General features: G+C 35.8%; 1 protein-coding gene across 5 annotated transcripts in view; it reads right to left on the bottom strand.

Moving 5' to 3' along the window:
- Window positions 1–22734, bottom strand: part of PDE5A (phosphodiesterase 5A) — a 181063-nt gene that overhangs the window by 76412 nt on the left and 81917 nt on the right. For 3 of the 5 annotated variants that reach the window (XM_074276053.1, XM_074276054.1, XM_074276051.1), the window contains exons 8-9: window positions 5260–5371; window positions 3834–3918 (exon numbers count right to left, since the gene is read on the bottom strand). In XM_074276053.1, coding sequence (XP_074132154.1) covers window positions 3834–3918; window positions 5260–5371 — 197 coding nt within the window. The remainder of the gene's footprint in view (window positions 1–3833; window positions 3919–5259; window positions 5372–22734) is intronic. The other 2 variants (XM_074276050.1, XM_074276052.1) reach the window with 1 other exon arrangement.

The raw sequence follows: 22734 nt of genomic DNA, 5'->3' as shown, positions 1-22734 counted from the left end.
AAAAGATCTCACTCTTTTAGTGTTACATACGGTAAAGCTTGACTTGTTTGTTAAAGACCTAAGATGACTTCCAGAAGTAACTTCTCTGGTCATTTTAGTTGTTTGGCTGAGAGCACAGATAGATGGAAAAGGAAGCTTTCCTCTCTTTGTCCCCAAATCCCAATTACTCTTAAAAAGTGACTAGACAAAATAAGGCACTGTAAATATTTTCTCCACCACCCAAAATGTAATATTAATCAACTCCTGCCTGAGTGCAATAACATAAGATGTTGAACACATTCCAAACAGCTAATAAACACTAACTTTGCTAATGAGGAGTTTAATAAATGTAAAATTAGGCTTCAAAAGCTCTAAAAGTTTTACCCCAGCTTGGTGATACAACAGACAGATAACTGGACCTAAAGTTAGGAAGAGATGAGTTCAAATCCAGCCTCAGATGCTTAGCTGTGGGATCCCTGAACAAATCATTCAACCTTTTCTGACATTAGTTTCCTCATTTTTAAGATGGGGATAAAACATTATCTACCTCACATAGGTATTAATAAAATAATATATGCAATATAATTGCATTTTGTGAACCTCAGATTGAGGGAAGTTAACTGACTTTCTCAAGGTCACAAAAAAAGTAGCAGGAGTTGGGATTTGAATCCCAGTTTATGACTAAAGACTCCATGTTCTTTCCCTGAGGGCTTCTTAAATCTTCCTAATTAGTTTTGCTTTCTTATTCTTTTACTAGGAGGAATGGCTTGTCTCCTTGGGAACTTGAAGAGTTTACTGAGAAAAATTGGTATTAAGATAATTTCTGAGGCAGTTATTATTTATTCACTAATTTGCAGTTGCTTCCCTCTCTGGGACTATATTCTTTCACACAAGAGTGTTCCCTAAGTAAAATTAACACAGTATTCATATGGATTGAATGCCTTTTAAAATAACCCCAAACTTTCTTTTAGAAGACTGCCACCAGAAAATTAGAAGTAATAGTCTATATTCAGGGCAGTTAAGTGGTACTGCAATGGATAGAGCATTGGGCCTGGAGTGAGGAAAGCTCCTCTTTATGAGTTCAAACCTGGCTTCAGATACATACTAGCTGTGTGACCTTGTGTAATTTGTGATCTTCTTCTCCAGTTCATTTTACAGATGAGGAAACTGAGGCAAACAGGATTGAATGAATTGTCCAGGGTCACAAAGCTAGTGTAAGGGCTTCTCACCCTGCCTTATCTTCCTGACAAGTTATAAGATTGAGGGCAAATCACTTAACCCATTTGAGCTTCAGTTTTCTCATCTGTAAAATGGGAATAATAATACCATCCTCTCAGATTGTTGTGATAATCAGCACTTGGCAAAGAAAATCTCAAATAGGGTTACAAAGAGTCAGACATGACTGAAATTAATGCACAACAAAGTCTATATTCAAGGGATATTTTTATATTGCATTATTTTTAAAAAGAATATTACAAATTTTCGATAATTTAATTCATGAAGGCATATGAAGGTTGGAGAGGTAGCATGCTTGTAGTAGATAGAGAGTTGGCTTTGGAACCATGAAGACTTGAGCCTAGGTAAGTCACTTGACCTCTAGATGTTCCAGCTATCTCTAACATTAGAAATACCTGTCAGTGCTAACTTGCAGAAGCAAGGGACTTCCTTAAAAGGGAAATGTTTTTTTTTTCCCCCCAATGAAAAACATTCTAGATCTCCTATACCTTTCTCCCCACATGAAAACTGTGCCATGAAGCAAACATCATCTTTAACTCAGTCTTTAAAAAATGCTCTCTATTTCACTGACTTTGAGTCTCTTTGTTTAAAAAAAAAAGGTTAAAGGGAAGATGTCTACCAGTTTTCATAAGGGTATTTCTTCAAACAGAAGAGTTCCCTATGCTAGGGTTTCATAAAAACTTTTTTCTCTTATGACCCCGTTTTGCTCATGAAATTTTTACATGACCTGGAGTATATAAGCATATAAAATAGGCATACAAATCTAACATTTACTGATAATAAATCATAATTGTGTGACCCCCACATTCAGCCACAAGATTTCCCATGGGGTCACGAACCACAGTTTAAGAAGCTGGACCTTATACTAATGGAAAAAGACTGTGTAAAACAGTATGATACTCTTCTAGTGCTGAAAGCACTGCCAATCTTATCACTGGCTTGGAATTGTAAAAATCATTTAATCCTAGTCATTTTATAAAAGAAAGAACTGAGGCACAAAGAGTTTTCAAGATTTTTCAATGTTTTAAACTCATATTAGAATCGGTTTCTCTATTTGTTAAATGATTGCATTCATCATAGAAATGAGTTCTAGATAGAACACTCCTGTTTGGTTCCAGAGGGCAAGAATTCAAAGAAATCAGTAAAAGTTACAGGGGAGCTATTAACAAAATTTCTATGAAACACAGAAAAAAGAAGTGTCCTAGAACTGTCATGAAATTTCTTCTCTCTGTATCTCTTTCTGTCTGAGATGCTTAGTCCGCCCCTTAGTCTAGCATAATAGAATTAATCTACAACCCATCTATATCTTAATAGATGTCTTTTAAATTTTAATGCATTTAAAATATATGATTTTATGTAAAACTTTCATTTCTGCATTTATCCCTATGAAGCAAATCATCACATATATGCAAAAATAAGAAGGGGAGTGGGGAAGAATTCAGCAATTCTGGGAGAGAGATGGGAAGAGTTGGAGTTCTATGATGAGTAGAAGAAGAGGGCCAGAGTACAGGTAGTACTATTTCAACACTTCTCAGAAGACTCTAAGACTTATTGACTCAATTGTGGCCCCTAACAAGAGTCAAAGAGAATCTATCTCCTTACCCTTTCTATGGAGGCTGGCAAATGACAGACTCAGTGACTGGATCAGTTACTTTTGCTAAATTCTTTTCTTTTACCTTTTCTTATTTTGGTATGGCTCAATGGGTAGGGATAAATGTGGAAATGAAAATTATATTAAAAGAACCAAGTTACTACATGACTTTCTACCCATATCACACTAGCACATATATAAACATGTACACATGAGTGCACATGCACCCACACATATACCCTTCCCCCACCCCAACTATAAGTCCCTTTTCTTTCTCTATTAGAATATATACTTCTGGGGCGGCTAGATGGCACAGTGGATAGAGCACCAGCCTTGAAGTCAGGAGGACCTGAGTTCAAATATGATCTCAGACACTTAACACTTCCTGGCTGTGTGACCCTGGGCAAGTCACTTAACCCCAACTGCCTCAGCCAAAAATAATAAATAAATAAATATATATATATATATATATATATATATATATATACTTCTTGAGGGCAAAAATTATCTTTTTAAAAAATATAATATGTACTTAAATGCTCATTCATTTATCCATTCATTCATTCATGAGAGTAAATATCTGAATCTAGATTTTGGGACTGTAGGTCCCATACTCTATCCACTAATCCTGCTTGTAATATGACAGATACCAAACACAAGCATTTAACACTAACTTAGGATGGGCTGCACTAAGATGAAGGAGATAAGTTTTTCCTGGTACTAAAACCTCACTACTTTAAGAATCCCATGAGGTTTTGGAGATGGTACTGCTCCTCCCTTTTATGAGCCAATCTTGAACTGACATAGCTGAAAAATTCATTACTGGGACACCAACATGGTGAAGAACATTTCTGAAGTTAGCTGAGCTTGTTCTCAGCCCAGATAGTGGTCATGAGTCTGGCTCTGGAGGGTCTGCCAGGGCCACCTACATGACATGATGAAGGGGGAAGTCAGTGGACTCTGACACAGATCAGATCAAAATTTATGCTGTAAGAGAAGGAACAAAGGTGAGTACAAAAGGCATTACCTATCACTTTGTTCTTCTTTCCATTTTTTATAGGTGTGCAAAGCAAACTTCTAATGGGCTGGTGTAAGTTTCCTGTGTTTTCATTCTATTGAAAAAACACACATACACACACAGACACAGACAAGATGGTAACAGACCAGAGAAATCAAGTCAATAATTAGTGTCTGTAAAAGTGTTTATGTCCCCTGACATTTTCCACTTTTATCACCTCAGAATCCCATCAAGACACAGAAAACATACAAATGACTGAACGGCCCAATGAGGAATATGAACTGAGAAATCCTATCATATTGAGTTTTTATAGCAAAATGATATCTGCTAGTCCATTTCATTTTTGCATGTTGAACAAGTTCTGAGTAATGGATTGTTAATAGCACCCATCCATGTGCATTATTTAATACTGGCTTAGCCTTATCCATGGTCCTTGGAGACATCATATACTGGAACAAAAAGTGTCAGAGAGAATAGGAATCCCAGGGGGGCCTGCATTTTATCATCTGGACACACTGCAGGGATAGTCTGTTTTCTTTAAAATTCACCTGGTTTATAGTGACATAACTGAACCAGACCACTATGCTTTCCCTGACTTTTTAAGTAGCAAGCAGTCAGCCCAATTCTGTTCTTGAACAGAATATCTGTGGCTCCTAGGTGGTGGATAATGGGAGACCTCATGCTCTATTGTGATGTATTCTTGAGATGAGATCTAATAACACATGTTATGAACTCAGTCTTTAAAGTTAATTAATACAGGCACAGATATACCAAAAAGCAGAAGGGTTGATGTGGGGTTAAGGGCAGAAGAATATCAAACAAATGATTTTATTAGTCACAGTTTGTGGCCTGGAGTGGAAATCTGGATAGGGGCAGCTAGGTAGTGCAGTAGATAGAGCACTAGGCCTCCAGCCAAGAAGATGTGAGTTCAAACCCAGCTTGAGATAATTACTACCTGTATGATCCTGGACAAGTCACTTTACCTCTCTCTGGGTTATTTACCTCAAATGTAAAACAGGGATAATAAACACCTATGTCACAGGACTGTTGTAATGATAATTGTAAAATGCTTTTCTAAGCACATAGTAGATGTTTAATAAATGTTTATTTTCTTCCTTTTTCTGAATGTTTTTTTCATCTTTCCCTCATTTTTATTTTCTTTAGTGCCTTTAGTAACACAATAAACTCTGGTAAGATTTATCCACTATTGATGCTGATCACACTTTTAAAAAGTAGGAGTTGGGGGATGCCATAAAGTTGGCTGACACGTTCCAGGCAGACAATCATGACCCTCCTTGCTTAGCTCAAGGAATCCACTGATCATAAATCTCATGCTAGAATCTTTCTGTGGCAGCCAGTTCATTGTAAGAAAAGAAATATGGGCTGAATAGGAAACAGTCTCATGTTTCTTTAAGACTAAATTCCATTTACTTACTGTCCAGGGAAATCTCTTGTCCTTATGGACATCAGGGATATTAAGAGGTTCCATGGTGTCTCTGACATAGCGAGCATACATGTAGTTGATTCTGTTCATATCTCCATCCCTACTGAGAAACAAAAATTGTTCTTTACCATGATGAAATGTTGGAGATAAATTTAAACCACTGCCAAAGGCTTATAACCATTTGAAAGAATGTTCTAAAATGACAACAACAACAATAATAATAGAAATACACATTAAAACACTTGGGGCTCTCCCCTCTCATCCAGCAAATGGACCAGGATGACAAAATAATGGAAATAATCGATGCTGAAGGGGCTATGGAAAGATGGGCACACCAAGACACAGCACGTAAAGCTGTAAATTGGTCCAACCATTCTAGAACACCAGATTACCTAAATGTTTAGGTCATTTGACTCAGTGAATCTTTTATTTAAAGATGGTCAGGGATTCTTTGACATCTTTGATGTATTTAACACTATTGACCTGCATATTCTCTCTTCTCTGGGTTTTCCTGAGACTAATCTCTTCTGGTTCACCTATGACCTCTCTGACAGCTCCTTATCATGCAGCATCCTTTGCTGGCTCATCATCCATCATTCCCCTTAATTGTCAGTATTCCTCAGGGTTCTTTTAGGTCCTCTTCTCTTTCTGTACTCTCTTGGTAACTTCGTCAGCTCATATAATTTTAGCTATCATTTCTATGCAAATGACTCAGATTTAAAAATCCAGCCCCTGGTCTTTTCCTTGAACTTTATTCCTGTATCACCAGTTGCCTATTTGATATTTCAAACTGTATATCCCTGAAGTATTTAAACTTACTCTGTGTAAAATGGAACTCATTATCTTTCCCTACAAACTCTCCCCTCTTCTGAACTTCCTTAGTTCTGTCAAAAGCACCACTTATCCTACCAATTCCCCAGGTTCCTAACTTCATTATTACTGTGAATACTCCACTCTCCCTCACCCCACATATTTTAGCAGTTGCCAAATTCACTTGTTTCTATCTCCACAATAAATCTCTCTCTGACATACTGTCCCTTCTCTTCATTCACTTAGCTATCACATTAGTTTGGGCCCTCATTGTTTTTTTTTTTTTTTTTTTCTAGATTATTACAATAGCCTCTTAATTGGTCTCTGCCTCAAGTCTATCATCCTAGACCACACAACAATTTTCCTTTAGTGAAGATTTCACCATATGATTCCCTCACTTTATTAGTCTCTGTGACTCAGACAAAATAGTCTTCTCTCAATTCCTCATACATGAAACTCATCTTCTTTGCTATGCCTTTGCAAAGGCTATTCCACATGCCTAGAATGCACTCTCTCTTCAACTTTTCCTTGAAGAAGCAGCTAAAGTATCAGCTCCTGAAGAAATCCTTTCCTGATCTCTACCCTCCCAAACTATCATGCATGTAGATATATGCTCCCTCCCTTCTCCCTCCCTTCTTTTTCCCCTCTCTCTCCCTCCCTCTCTTCCTCCTCCTATCTATTTTTTTTTCTTTTGCCATTAGAATGTAAAATCCTTAGGAGAGAGGATGGTTTCATTTTTTTGTATTTGTATCCCTTGCATTCTTGGCACACAGTAGGCAGTTATTATGTGTTGACTGATATAGACCAATCTACTTCAAACAGCACTTTTGTGGTAGCAAAGAGCTAGAAAAATATAGATAACCATGGATTGGGGAATGGTTAAGGAAACTGTCACACAATATAATGGATTACAATTGGGCTCTAAAAAATAATGAAGAGGAAGCATGAGAAGTTTTATATGAACTAATCCAAAGTTCAACAAGCAAACCCATGAAAATAACATACATAGTGACAACAAGGTAAGTGGGAACATTAAAAAATAATAACCATCATCAAACAACACAAACCAAATGCTCTGAAATTATAATGAAGAAAATTGGCTCCAAAGAAGAGACAGAAGCAAGCCCTGCCTTCTTCAATTCTCTTAGCATTTTGCAGAAGATGTAGAAAATTGTCTCTAATGTCAGATGTGTTCAATTAGGTGTTTCTGTTGAGTTGTATTTTTTCTGCTGGCTTTTTTTTATTCTTTGTTATAGAGAATGACTCCTTAAAAAGGGTAGAGAAAGGTGTATATTGAGAAGTAATAAGAAGACAAAAGTTACTAGTAAAAATGTATTTTTAAAAATTAAACCATTGCCTCAGCCCTAGAAAAGACATGTATCAGTGACTTGATGCACTGTGAACATACTCAAAATAACTGTACTCTTAAAGATGTCTTATAAATTTGGCAAAACACTATGTGTGTCCTGGTAATAATTTCACAATCACAATTATGAGCTAGTTCAGGATCAGAGACTTAAACAGGAAGGAACTTTATAGGTACCATAATCCAGCTTCAGCATTTTACAGGTTAGGAAACAGAAGCCCATAGAGTTTAAATGATTGCCCAAAGGCCATAGAGTTTAAATGATTGTCCAAAGGCATTCAGAAAGTGAATGCAGAACTAGCATCTGAATCCAGGTACTCTGTGTTCATAATGCTAGAGAGAATGCTGGCACTTTTGCCAAAGGCACCAAGTTGCCTCCCATTCCTTTTCACACTGAATCTTAATGGACAGGTTTTTTTTGTGTGTGTGCATGCATGCCGGAAGAAGCACTTCATTTGGAGTCAGAGGACCTGAGCTCATAAGATCACAAACCATTGATTAGGAAGAGGTAAGGTCATTAGATCAGCAATATGTGTACCAAGAATTATCAGAAGAATCCTTAGAGGCCAAGGTTTTAAGCCCTTTTCTCTATAATTGAAGAAAATAGGACCTAGAAGCTTAAAGTTGAATATGGAAATTCTTGACCCCAAAACTGGTACTCTATCTACTATTACACTTAGCTTTCCATCCCTAAGAATTACTATCTTGGACTACTTGGTTCCCTTGGGCCTCAGTTTCTTCAACTATAAAATGAGAGGCTCAGATTAGATGACATTTAATTAGAGGTCTTCTCTAGTTCTAGACTTATCATTTCATGACTGTTCTTTAATCAGATATAAGAATGGCCAAGGAAAATCTCTTAGCTCAAATTACTTAACTTAATTCTCTGAATGCCAAAAAATGACATCAGTTTTCCTACTTTAGAACTGGGAGAAAATCAGAGAGCAGAGTTAGAAGCATTTTAAACAAGCACTGAAACTCTTCCCTTCTCTAGTTGGGTCTACATGGCCTCCACTTTCTTGGCTATCCTTTTCTTGCTTTGATTTCTGATTTTTGCTTCTATTTTTGAGGCAACTAGATGGTTCAATAGATAGCGCATCCAGTATAGAGTTAAGACTTGAGTTCAAAATCTGGTCCCAGACACTAGCTGCATGATTGCAGGCAAGTCATTTAACTCTGTTTGCCTCAGTTTTCTCATCTGTAAAATGAAGAAGTAAAGGGGAAACCATGTTAATATTTCTCTTCCAAGAAAATTCCAAGTGAGGAAAGGTCAGACACAACTGAACAATAACAACTAGGGTATATTGTTTTGAAATTTTAAAAAAATAGTAATTTATGTTTCATCTTAAGCTTAGATCAAAAAAGTTTTAACTTCTTAATCTTTTTCATCACTTTACTAATAATCTGATGTCAGCAAACTCTTAAGCATTAGTGCTTTAACTTAATATAATGTGATGCAGGCCTTCTGAATGAAAAGATCCAATGTTCCCTGGAGATTGTCAGGGTTGAAGTGAAAAATGATTGGCCCAGATCCGGATCTACTTGTGGAAAGTTACTCAAACTTTATAAATATGACCAGGAAAGAGAAGGTACAGCTGTGATGGTTAAATCTTGGGAAATGCTTACTTTTGAGGCATGAGAAATACTAGTAGGGAAAATTTAAAAGTAAATAAATATATTTCCACATAGACAGAATGGGCCAACAACTTGCAATATTCAATCTGCTTCTCCCTGTTTCCAAATTGTGGCTAGAGGTTACTTGTTTCTTTTCTTATCACTTTTCCCTGGATCTTTCAAATAATGCTTTTGAGCCCAAGTAGACTTAAATCCATCAAGAACCTACTATATGGCTTGTATAATGAAATATTGAGTGAGTATGATGAACTACACAAGAAAAATATCTTACTAATCAGAAATCATATGGTGTCATGGTAAGAATACTGGATTAGAAATCAAATAACCTAGACTCTGGTCATTATTCTGACAATTTGTAGCCAAGTGAGGTTGGGCTGCAAAATTATCCACAGTTTGAGCCACAGTTTATTTAACTATAAAATTGAAGCAATATCTACTTGGACTCTTTCCTGAGGTTATGGTAAGGGTGTAGTAACAATCCTGTGAAGATAAGAGCCATTGTTATCCTCATTTTACAAATGAGGAAACTGAGGCAAAGATGAAGAGACTTACCCAGGTAATAAGTGTCTGAGGCTGAATTTGAATTCAAGTTTTCTTGTTTCTAGGCCCAGTACTCTAACTACTGAGCTCCTAGCTATGATGGTGGTGGAGCAGAATCAGGAAGTGTCCATAATATTCCAGAAGAATTCTGACTCCTCTACTGAGACCAGGAAGTTGAGAAATATGAAAGAAAGAATAACTAGCCTTCAAAATGTGAACTGGGACATGGTGTCCTGTGAGGATGCAGCAAAAGCCAGAAAATGGAAGGAGCAAGAAAAGAAGTTTGTTGATTACAGACTGAGAATGTCAGAGGACACAATAAAAGAGGCAGAAAGATCATTCAGTGGAGAGGTGAGGTTGAGGTAGATGGGAATGGGAGAACATAAAGTGGGGGCAGGGAAAGAGAGTGTGTTCTTCAATTGTAGTATTGTATCCAATACAATCTTCAATTGTATCATTTCAAGTGAGAATTAGAAGGAATAGGAGTCCACTAACTATTAAGGAAGGAATCCAGATAGAAGATCCATAAATGGAAAGAGGACCAAGGATGAAGTGAGATGATCAGTAGGTTCGAGGTCTCCCCTGGGCCCTCAAAACCTTGAGTTTTCAGCCCAATCCTCAGATTTTCTAAACTTGTAACAGATGATGTTATTGTGTCTCAGAGATATCGAGAAGCTCAACCTCAATACACAAAAGTACAATACAAGCAAAGCCTAGTGGAATCATGCCTTGGGACCCAGATTGTGAAGGTTAGAGGGATGAGAGAAGAATGGAAGGAAATGAGGATAGGCAGTTTTTTTTTTCCTAGAAGTCTGGTTGATAAATGGAAGAGAACCATAGGATGATGAAAGTGTGAGGGGGATGACAGGTCTAGTGAGGGATTTGCTAAGGATGGAGAAAGCTTGGCATGTTTGAAGACAGTAGGTAAGGAACCAGTAGATCTTAGATTATCAAGAAGGAGATGTTTAAGGAGACCATCTACTGGAAGATTCAGGATCAAGGGTACCGATAGAGGAGACTGACCTTGGAAAGGAGAAGAGTCACCTCACTCTCAGAGACACAAGGAAGAGAGAGGAGAGAAGATGATGGTAATAAGGTGATATAAGATGGAGAAAGGAAGAAGGAAGCACAAAATATGAGGCAAGATCCTCAGCTGATAAGGTAGGAAGGGGAAAGTGTAAGAGCCTTGACCAGGGAAGAAACACTCCTGTGGGAAGTGAGATAGAGGACCAATTGGGGAAGTACAAAAGGCTTAGTGACAGACATTAGTCAACTGAGAGTTTGAACCCAAGTTTTTGTTTTGATTTTATAAAATGAGTTTTGAATTCTACTACTAGATTGAAAAGTAGATACTTTTTCACTGGCCCAATGAAAGATGGCCTTTTATCTAGTCAATTTCTTTTCCACTTGTGTATCCCCTTATCTCTTGTGACAGAACCAACCAAAGAAATGAAAAGATGCTTTGGGTTTGCCCACAGTGAAAGAGCTATGAATCCATTTTTTTTTGCCAAGATCACAACTACAAAATCAGGGAGATTTGATAATGATTATTCAATAGCATTACAAAATAGCATTTGTAAACCATTAAAGTATGCGAGAAGTAGGAAAGATCACTACCATCATTATGATGATTTCTTTTGAAATTTTACTTTGTATTTTTTGAAGGTAGCCCCAGTACATCTCTCACTTCCAGTTCTTTGTCCAGACCATTTCCCAGGCCAGGAATGTACTCCCTCTTGGAATTCCTGGTTCCCTTCAAAACACTATCCAGGTGTTTCCCCCACTTAAAATGATTTCATAATTATTTATCTCTCTAGATGTCACCAATTGCCTCCCTTAGTTGAATATAAGTCCTATAAATGAAGTGGGTTTTTAAATGTTTTGTCTTTCTATCTCCAGTGCTTTGCACACAGTAGGTGCTTAATAAATGTTTGCGGCTTTGAATTGAATTTTTCCAAGATGAATCTTGCCAGTAGAGGGCACTGTTACACAAAGCCTTGTGGCCTTTCTGTGCTCACTCTAAGACTAGGGACCTAGACCCCTGTATTAGACCAACAAAAGGAACTAACACAACAAAAGATTGTCTCACTTTGGAAGGTAGGTTCAAGCATTCTGTTTCCAGTTACATGTATGATTTCCTTCTCATGTGAATTCTGCTGGGTAGATACTATAATGGCCCAGTGTTAATGCTAAGAACCTGTACTCAAAATTGGAGCCAGGAACTGAAGAATAAATCATTATCTATTATTTATTATCTATCTAATCTAAACAAAATTTAGATTAGACATAGTGCCTAAACACCCAAATGGCACATTGAAGCTCTGAACTTGCTGATAGGAAGACTGAAGTTGAAATCCTTCCTCCTACTCTTACCAGATATGTACCAGAAATAGAGGTTAGAAGGGATGTTGCCTATAGGCAAATCATTTAATCTTTCTCAACTTCAATTTCTTCACCATAAAATGGGGATAATAATAGCAATTACATCTTCTTTGGAGTTGTATTGAAGGACTAAATGAGAAACTGTATGCAAAGTGCTTTGCAAACTTTAAAATATAATATAAATGCAAACTATCGGGATCAAATGTTAATTTAAAAGATCAGTAAATCAGGAAAATATCTTGACTTTTTTTTTGGTTTGGAACTGTGATTTCATTCTTTTGAGGAACTCCCAGTGTGAAAACTTTCTCTATTAGTGGCAATGGGGCAACTTGATCCTAACCCATGTGGTCCTCACAGAGCTAGATTGTGGTGAAGGAAAGAATCCAACCTAAGTCCTTCTGATCCTAAGGCTAATTTATAGTGTGTGTGTGTGTGTGTGTGTGTGTGTGTGTGTGTGTGTGTGTGTGTTGTAGAAACACACATACTATAGCATTCTGATTTGCCATGTGAAAATATTCCTAAAATAACAAGGATGGGATTATGGACTGTACCTATGCTTTCACAGGCATACAGAATTTCTGGATGAGAAAAGCCCATCTATCAATTCAGGTTGGTGCCTGCTCTGCAACTTCAAGTTTTTAAGAATTATCTAGAGCACTAAATGAGAGATAAAAATAATAAAACAGATCCTTTAAAAGTATAACCCATGTAGGCCAGAGAGGGCCAGGAACTATTAAGAGTTATGATATAGAAATAGTCACAATAGCTTTGAAAACATCAGGTTCACAGCACAGATGGAGATAGTGCCAATGTTGTCACCATTTCCCTGTACAGGTCTTAGTTATCTGTATCAAGACCATGAAGAGGTCATCAGCCTCTTGTGGACAACCTTTCTTGAGGTTTGAATTGACACTATCAGATGATATGGCCATCTGCTTCATGTCCCCTACCTCACCCGCCAAAACCTTCCTTTATCAATAAGGAGATGATACCAAATTTGATCTTCTTTAGAGATCATTGATTAGGAGCTACCTCTCTTCTTCTGTGAGGGAAGGAAGAAGACTCTCCATCATCACCTTAATTTAGGAATTCAAGATTACCACCAAATCAGCTAAATTTCGTTCACCATGATTACTGTATAAAGTTAATTTTAGCTCCCCAAATGATAAAAAAGCAACTTCCCTTCTAATAACTTCATCCCTTGGTCCCCTAGACTCTTCCTAGGAAGTAATTGTCCCAACAATCCCTGGACAAAAAAAAATGCATGCTAATTAATGGGGGCCTAGACTATTTCTCAAGGGTTGTATAGAATCATGTGAGGAAACAGAAATCTCAAGGCTGGGACAACTCTGCATAGAAGATGGAATAATGAAGGGTAGGAGACATAGTGTGACTATGTCTAAAAGGAATCCTGATGAGGTTAATCTTCCTAAAAACCAAATCCAAAAAACTTTGATCTTTCCCCCTCTTTAAGAGAATGCTGACTTATCAAAGACCCAGCATCTATGAGAAGAGTCATACAACCTTGATATGAAGTTGAGATGATTATGTGGCTTTAAAAATCTATTCCAAAGTTTAATGATACTAGCCTAACATAGAAGATAGAAAACTCAGTGGATATGCTAGTGGTAAGTCAAATCCCAGACATTGTTCACAATAAAATGGATCCACTGTTTGGAGGTAATGATACAGAGCCTATAAAGAAGGATGATATGCTCTTCCTGGGTTCTGATGGAAACTGTCATGGTAGCAGACTTAACCTACCCATGCAATGCTATGTCCTAAGTTTCATCTGCAGTGAAGGCTACTGTCTGTGTAATCATTGCAATGCCACAATTGTAAGGCCAAACCTCACTGATACCACCACAAATGCCTTGGTGAAAAGCATGGTTTAGCTGAAATATGGTTGTAATGGACATGAAGTAGCAATCAGCAGCCAGTCAAAGGGATTTAGGTACATCCCCAGTTTATGGGATTGCTCTGAAGGAACATGTGTCTTCAGATGGCAGGTTGCTGATCTCTCGTGAGGTGAGGATAAAGGCATTCTTAAAGGTTGTGATTTGCTAGAGGATTAAGGTTAATTGATGTTTTCATGGATGTAATGTCTATGTATGCCAATATATTATGTCTTATGTACTATATGAGTAATATTAGGTAAAGATATGCATGTATTATATATTTTCTAGTACTTCTAATATTTATGTTTATAATAATGTTTAATTAATATGTATATTCTTAAGATAGAGGATAATAAATATATACTCTATATGCATGAATGTTTATAATACATAATATGTAAATTACATGCTTATATATTAGAGGAATATATATGCATGCTCTTTATACATATATGTCTTATAATATTAATTTAATGATTTTGTCCTGAGAAAGGGAAGAGAGAATCTATTTGCCAATCAGAGGAAGTCAAGTATCATGTGAGATCTTGCCATGTTTGTCTTTCAAAGGCAAATGTTTTGACTGGCATAAGGAATTTTCCTGAACAGAAGTAGCTCCATCTTGGGACAATAAAGGACTGTTGGTGGAGTTGTGAACTAATCCAACCATTTTGGAGAACAATTTGGAACTATGTCTAAAACTAAAACTGCACATACCTTTTGATCTAGCAATACCACTACTAGTTTTATATCCCAAAGAGATTTTTTTTAAAGAGAGAAAAGATCTATTTCTACAAGGGTTTTTATAGCAATTCTTTTTGTTTTAAATTAAATTAAGAATTAAAATTAATTAATTAATTAAAAACAGAGGGGATACCAATAAACTGAGAAATGGCTGAACAAGTTGTGGTATATAATTGTGATGATATACTATTGTGCTGTAAGATAGGCTTCTTAAACTTTTTCCACTTGTGGCCCCTTTTTTCTTGAGAGAGTTTTATACTACCCCAGACATATAAAATAGGTATACAAATCAAACAATTACTGATGATAAATCATAATTTCCCAGTCCTCGATTCAGTTACATGAACCCATTCAAAGTTATGATCCACAGATTAAGAAGCTTTGCTGTAAGAAATTATGAGCAAAATGATTTCAGAAAAATCTCAAAAGATTTACAGGAACTGATGCAGAATAAAGTGAGCAGAAGCAGGAGAACACTGTGCAAAGTAACAGCAATACTGTACAATGAACAACTATGAAAGATTTAACTATTCTTAACAATACAATGATCTAAAACAATTCCAAAGAACTTGTGATGAAAAATGCTATCTGCTTCCAGAGAAACAGCTAATGGTATTTGAACACAGACAGAAACATTTCTTCTTTTTTTCCTTCTTTTCTCCCTTCCTCCCTCCCTCTTTCTCTCTCTCTTCCTCTTTTTCTTCTTCCCTCCCTTCCTTCCTCTCTCTCTTTCTTACTTTTGTTTTGGCTCAGGTTTTCTTCCACAGAAATGTTAATATGGAAATTATGTTTTACATGTATGACTTACATCAGATTACTTACCATGTCAGGTGTAGTGCAGGGGAGAGAGGGATGTAAGAAGGGCAGTTGAAACTCAAAATTTAAAAAATGTTTAAAATTGTTTTTACATGTAATTAAGGAAAAATACTTTAAAAAAGAAGTAACTATATAATCATTAGTTAAAGGGATGATATGGTCCATTGCAATACAACCCTCATGACCAGATGGATGATGGACCCAATCCCCAGTGGCTGATGTTCTAATAAAATTATGAATTTTAATTTATATACTATCTCAGTATTATTTTTTTTCAAAAAACAAAAACTTATTACATAATATCCATGCTACAAGACATACTTATACCTAGGACATTCACATACAATCCCCTATCATATAAGCATGTAAGTTACATATTATGTAATAATAAATATTTATGTATGTAGAGCATACATTTATAGTCCACTAGCCTCTCTCATTCTGTTTTTTTAGTTTAGCAAACTGACATATCCTACAAAAACTTGGAAACAGTAGGAGGCACCAATTGTCTAAACTAGAAAGGAAATATTTTCATTCCTCTTTCTTATTCCTAGAAATTGTTATTCTTTAATATTAACTAGTTAGATTGGTTTAAACTCCTTGAAAGGATTCTCTTTGTGAGTTATTCACAACAACCAGTTTTAGAAGCCAATATAAGCATTCATGCAGACACTGACATGCAGGAACTCACAATATCCATTTCTCTTATCAACTACCAATCCAAGAGCCAAAGAAAGGAATGTCTACCCATTTCAACCTCATGAAGATGGGTTTAACTTGGTGGTGTTCTGGCCCTTCAAAAGACTAGTCCAGATGTCAAAATACAGTGTAGCAATCCTGAAAAGGAATTAACTCCTAGAAAAAAGTAGCAACTCCTGACACATGACACATGACCTATGAATGTATTAATGTTAAAAACTCTCTTCTACAAATCTCTGGATTTTATAATGAGTATCTAAGTCAGATACTTGCCCCAAATCACAGTCAGGCTATAGCAAAGTTGGGACTTGAACTCAGTTCTTTCTGTTTTCAAGCCCAATCCTCTATCCATGGTGCTGACCTGGATGTCCATAAGATTTCAATGATCAGGAAAATCAAAAGAATAGTGGAGCACCTGGGAGGTAGCTTTGCAGCTATGTGTTTGGACAATATATTACAGATCTAATTATAAAGCAGCTAGTGGAAGGTACAGGGGGTTCCTATTCCCTGAAATAGGAATCACCAGTATAAGCCTTGGTTCTCCCATTTATTAGTTGTGTGACCCTGAACAAATCCTTTCCTTCTCTGAGTGCCTGCTGCCCAACCATACAATGGATATAGTAATACTTACAACTGCCTCCTTCCCAGGATTGCTGTGAAATTCAGAGATGACATGGAAGATACCTTGAAAATTGTCTACTATAAAGTCTACTATTATTATTTCCAAAAGTACTGGCTAATTCAAATATGCTTAAGTTAGAGAATTTCTACTCTCCAGGTAAATTCTTTACTGTCTGAATTATTAAGAAAACAATAATAACACAGGTTTACAAAACACTTTATGTAATGATCTCACACAACTCTGTCCTTTTTTGTGTATAACAAAAATGAAGCTGAGGAAAGTTAAGTGATTAGACCAGGGACACACAGTTGGTAAATATCTAAGGCAAGATTTGCATCCAGGATCTTCATGGCTCTCAAGTTTCGAACTCTTAGTCTCTAATCCACCCTGTTTATTCAAAAGCCTTTTAATACATATTGACCTTGACTTGGATATTGAATTGTCTTAGATACTAAATTTCTTCTTAGATGTTTTGAGAGAGGGAAAAACATTCAATTTATGAAGCTTACTAAAAAATCATATTTAAAAAAAGCAAAAAACAAAATCTCAGTAGATGAGTTCCTAGGAGATTACATATAAATTTCAAATCTTGGGAATATAAGCTTTGAAAGAAGGACCCAAAGAATAAAGTAGTCTGTGACATTTGGGGCTTTGTTTCTCATTTCATTCTGTCCTCATGAAGCCCTGAGCTAAGAAGACCTTTATGCTTTTTAATTTTCACATTCCTGTGAACCCACATCATCAATAGCATCAGGCCAAAAAGCTTTAGGCCTCAGACTGAAGCATAATTTTCTTCCAAAATGTTCTATAACCAACTAATCAAAAAACATTTTGTAAAAAAAAAAAAAAAAAAAAAAAAGCATTTTATAAGTGCCTATTAGTACCAAGTAGGGGCCGCTATGAGAGGCAGTAGCTAGAGTGATGGGCTTACAGTCAGGAAGACTCATCTTATTGAATTCAAATTTGGCTGCAGACACTAACTTGCTGTGCAACCTCAGACCAATAACTTAATCTTGTTTGCCTCAGTTTCCTCAAAATGAAGAAATATAAGATGAGCTGAAGAAGGAGATGGAAAACCATTCCAGTATCTTTGCCATGAAAACCCCATATGGGGTCATGAAAAGTTGACCACCACCTGAAAAATGACTGAAAAACAAAGCATATGACACATTCCCTTAGGAATAATAATGATGATGATAATAGCATTTTTATAGCATTTTAAGATTTAAAAAGTACTTTACAAATAGTAACTTATCTTCACAACAACTCTTAGAGGTAGGTGACCAGGGAGGAAATATTTTTAAACCACCTCTTATCCCTAGGATCTGCTATTTTAAAATTAATTAGACTGGACTGGGTTCAGGTATGATTTTATACATGAAGAATATGAGGCTGATTTGGATAAGAAGAATGTCTTTTGTAACTTATTCAAAGTAGGATATGATTCATCTTCTATAGTCTCACCACCAGCTTCTTTGAAAAAATTCTAATAGTAGGGAAGATGATGGGAATATATGCCTTTCTGTTATCCCATGGTTTTAATTTCTGTTAAATCAGCATTTTGAAAACTTTTCATTTCATGTATTGGGAGATTAGTAATTAGTCTGGCAATGTGTGACATATAGATTATTCTTAAATTTTTAAGAATTTGGGCAGTTATAGATTATTGCTGCTTATGATAATGCCCTGGCTCCGGAATGATTTATTTCTTGAACTCTCAAGGATGTTTTAGAATTTTCATTGGTGATATAGGGACTGGTCTTCTTTTATTTTATGAAGGATAGTGAGCTCCTGCCTAATGATTATAACCACCTTATAGCATCTTCCTAGGTGGATGCTGTATACTTGTCCCTGGCAAGAATATATCAAATGGCTCCTATTGCGTCATTGTATAACCTACATCCTCAATCAATAAGCTTAAAATTCTTTCAAGATAATCTTTCTGTAACTTCTGGGGGGCAATGAATAGAACCTGAATTATTATAATGATTTTATTTATTTATTTATTTATGGCTCTTTATTTACAAGATATATGCATGGATAATTTTTCAGCATTAACCCTTGCAAAACCTTCTGTTCCAACTTTTCCCCTCTTTCCCCCCACCCCTTCCCCCAGATGGCAGGTAGACCAATATATGTTAAATATGTTAAAGTATAATTATCATCATTTTATAAATAGATTTTAATGACAGCCTTTGTTTGTCAAAACATCATTGCCATATTGTTGGTTAGATCTTTATGGATATCAATGATGCAAGAACCTTTTCATTTCAGCTTTGGATATCAGCCATTTCACAGACCCCACCCAGAGATAAAACCCACTTCGGACTATGCTGGACAAATTTGGTGCCATATACCTATCATATGCCTTACTATTGCTTTCTACAGAGAGGTATGTTTGCTCGAAGAGTATTTTTGTAAATGTTTTACCTATTTATCTTGTGCTCTCAGAACATATATCAATCCTCTTCCTCCTTTATGAGGAGGAAATATTCATCTTTTCATAGATGTGTTAGAATGTTGAGCCCTGTTTTATAATCAAAGTACACTGTTTTTTTGTCTGATGATCTCATTGGCTTTCATGGTTTTAATTACCATCTCAATTAACAGTAGACAATTCCTATATTTATATGTAGTTATATATGATCAACTTACCTTTTAGAAAGCATTCAACTTAATGTTGCATAGGCCTTTCAATCTCAACATGCCCACAATATTATGATAATTATCCATTTGATAATAAACTCATTACTCAGCCCTTTCCCCTTATCCTCAACTGAATTTTCTTAATGTTAAAGCCACTACCATCCTCTCGGTTACTCCAGTCCACAACCTTGATGTTATCCTTAACTCTTTTCTTCAGTCACATCCCATAGCCAATTTATTGCCAAATCTTTTTTTCTATCTTTATACAAAATCTCTTTTAGGTATCTGCAACTACCCCTCCCTATAGCCAACTTCAGACTCCATTATCTCTTATCTGGACTGCAAAATGGTCTCCTTAGTGCACATCTTGCTATAATCCAACTCATGTTCCTCTCAGCTGTGATTTTTTCAAATATATCTATATCTATCTATCTATCTATCTATCTATCTATCTATATATATATATATATATATATCTGACCAGCCACTTCTTTTCCTCCTAATTAATTCCAGATCCATCTACTCAATGAGTTCAAGGGTCAAATGGATATTTCTCTGTTTGACATTTAAAATTCTCTGAAATCTAGCCCATTCTTGTCTTTCTAGTCTTCTTAGATTTCTTCTCTTCTATCTACTCAACGGTCCAGGAAAAATGGCTAACTTGCTATTCCTCATGTCCCCAAGTCTTTGCATTTTCTGTCCATTATGCATGGTATAATCTTCACTATCTCTTTTGTCTTTTAGTATCTTTGGCTTTCTTCAATATTTGATACAAATCCTATTCTCTACACAAGTCCTTTCCAGGTCTTCCTTATTGCTAATGCTTATCCCCTATAGATTATTTTTCATCTGTTCATTTGTATGTTCTAAGATATTCATGTTTTCTCCCCAGTAAGAATTAATTTTCCTTCAGAATAGGGGCTGGGATTTTTTTTATTTTGGCTATTTCTAAATCTTTGGTGTTTAGTTCAGTGCTGGTTTAATGCTTGTTGGTTTAACTAATTAGATATGTACTTTTGTTGTCCATTTTATCATGCAAAAAGTATGTTCTAAGACTCTTACTGCATAAGTATTAATTGTTCTAAATATGTTGCTTTTATTAAACGTTGGCTTTAGGGGGTCAGCCAGTTTCTTACACTCAACATTTTGTTTCTCTGTGAGAGGCTTATGATAAATGTGTCATAAATGGAGAAAACCAGGGTTTCTCTAGGTATCAATGATTTCAAACTGACCTTTAAAATTTTCAATTTCTGTGTTTTCTTGGACCACATTAAGAAATTTACAATTAATGAATCCAAATGATATTATAAAATCAAAACATAAGCAACTGAAACCAGATTTGAACTTGAGACCCAACTTCAAGTCCAACAATCTATCCTGTATGCCACCAAGTTGCCTCACCTCTCTGCAGATAATGCTTATATTTATAAACACAATCCTAGTTTCTCTTCTGAGAGAGAAAACTTCCATCAGATAAAATAGTTTCAATATACTTTCCAGAGGAACCCTAAACTTGATGTCATTCATACACATTAAACAATGAATATAGTGTTTTGGTGTGACTCCCTCTCTGATCTTACAGTCTTACTCAGTTCTATTCAACATGGATAATAATGGATTTTGCTACAGGGAGAATCAGAGCAAACTTAATTGTTCTTCACATCCAAATGCTAACAATTTGTTTTAAATATGAAAAAACAGAGTACAGTTCATGTGATCATCCAATACTTTCAAGCTTTTCACTATTCTTGGATCTACTGTATACATCTGTAGTATGTGACTGAGGCATGAGTGGGGAACTGAGTCAAAGACTTTCTAATAATAAAAGTGGTATGAGTGTTACAGCACTTTGGGATGACTTGGTCAATAATCACTGAATGATAATAATTTGCTTTTTATACCCCTAAAACTTTGAGGTTTTCAGTAACAGAATTTTTTGTGTTTACAGATTTTTTGGAACAATACAAGCTAAGAATGCTCTGTAATTAAATACACAAACACATAATTAGAACAATACAGGCCCATACTTGGAGGAGTCCCTGGTGTCCTAATCTTTCAGTAATGAGGATATGACGCCTTATGTTAAGAAGGACAAACTCAGGCTTACCTCAGAAAAGAAGCTGGAAAAATGTTTTGTCAGTAATTCAATCTTTTCTGTGAGGAGCTATAACCAATAATTACAGATATTTCTCTACATTTATTGCCCTCCAATTTTTCAGAGAAAAGTTTCAGTTACCCTCCCATTTCCCCACATCATTCATTATATTAATGAGGCAAAGGACTTATGGTTTTGCATCCAATCTAATTTGTGTTTTGTTGTATTTATTTTAAATTACTATCATCTTGTTTGTTTGTTTGTTTGTTTTTTATCATTTTCAAGACAGGATCCTGAAACAAGTATCTTTATTCCCTTTTTTAAAAAAATTAAGACAAGGCTATTGCAAGGTAGATAAAATAATTTATTTTTGTAGCTGAATAAATGCATTAAGATGTAAGCTCATCCTCTATAGGCTCATGAAAAGCAGTCTTGGTACAATAAAAGTAGAAAATAGGGCCATGAGAATGTTTGCTTATGTTGCCCTGTTCCCAAAACCTCTAAAGAGGTTTGATTTCTCTTGGATTTTGAGTGACTGCTTATCTTTTAATCCCTTTCAATCCAAGTAGGTAGGAATTTATGAACATTTGAGATAGTGACATCTATTAAGGCATTTTTTAATGAACTAGTGTTGTCTGTGGTTTTGTCTATGATAATTGAACTGGCTGACAAGTCTAGGAGTTATGATATCTATATTGAAGGGAAAACAACATCTGTCAGTCCATGAAATTTATATGACCAAGTCATGACTTGCTGATAATAGCTTCTAAATTTTTATAGCATCTAGGGCATAGTGGATAGAGTGATGGATCTGTCTCATCTTCCTGAGTTCAAATCTGGCTTCAGACACTTGCTAGCTGTGACCCTGAATAACTCACTTGTCCCTGTTTGCCTCAGTTTTCTCATTTGAAAATGAGTTGGAGAAGAAAATGGCAAACCATTCCAGTATCTTTGCCAAGAAAACCCAAAATGGAGTCACAAGAATCAAGACATGACTGAAAAAATGAATGAACCACCACAACAAATTTTTGTAAACAATCAACAACAAATCCTTCCTGTGTGCCAGATACTGTGCTGAACACTAGGAATATAGAAATTAATTATATTGTAATGGGGGAGCCTGAAATGAAGAGTGGCACACTTGCCACAATTTCTTCATATAATTTGAATTGATCAAGTCATTTGTCCCCTTTTTTTGAAACTTCTTTTGTTATTA

This window comes from Sminthopsis crassicaudata, chromosome 6 (assembly GCF_048593235.1).
Source record: "Sminthopsis crassicaudata isolate SCR6 chromosome 6, ASM4859323v1, whole genome shotgun sequence".
NCBI classification, from domain to species: Eukaryota; Metazoa; Chordata; class Mammalia; order Dasyuromorphia; family Dasyuridae; genus Sminthopsis; species Sminthopsis crassicaudata.
This window is presented reverse-complemented; position numbering and strand designations above follow the sequence as displayed.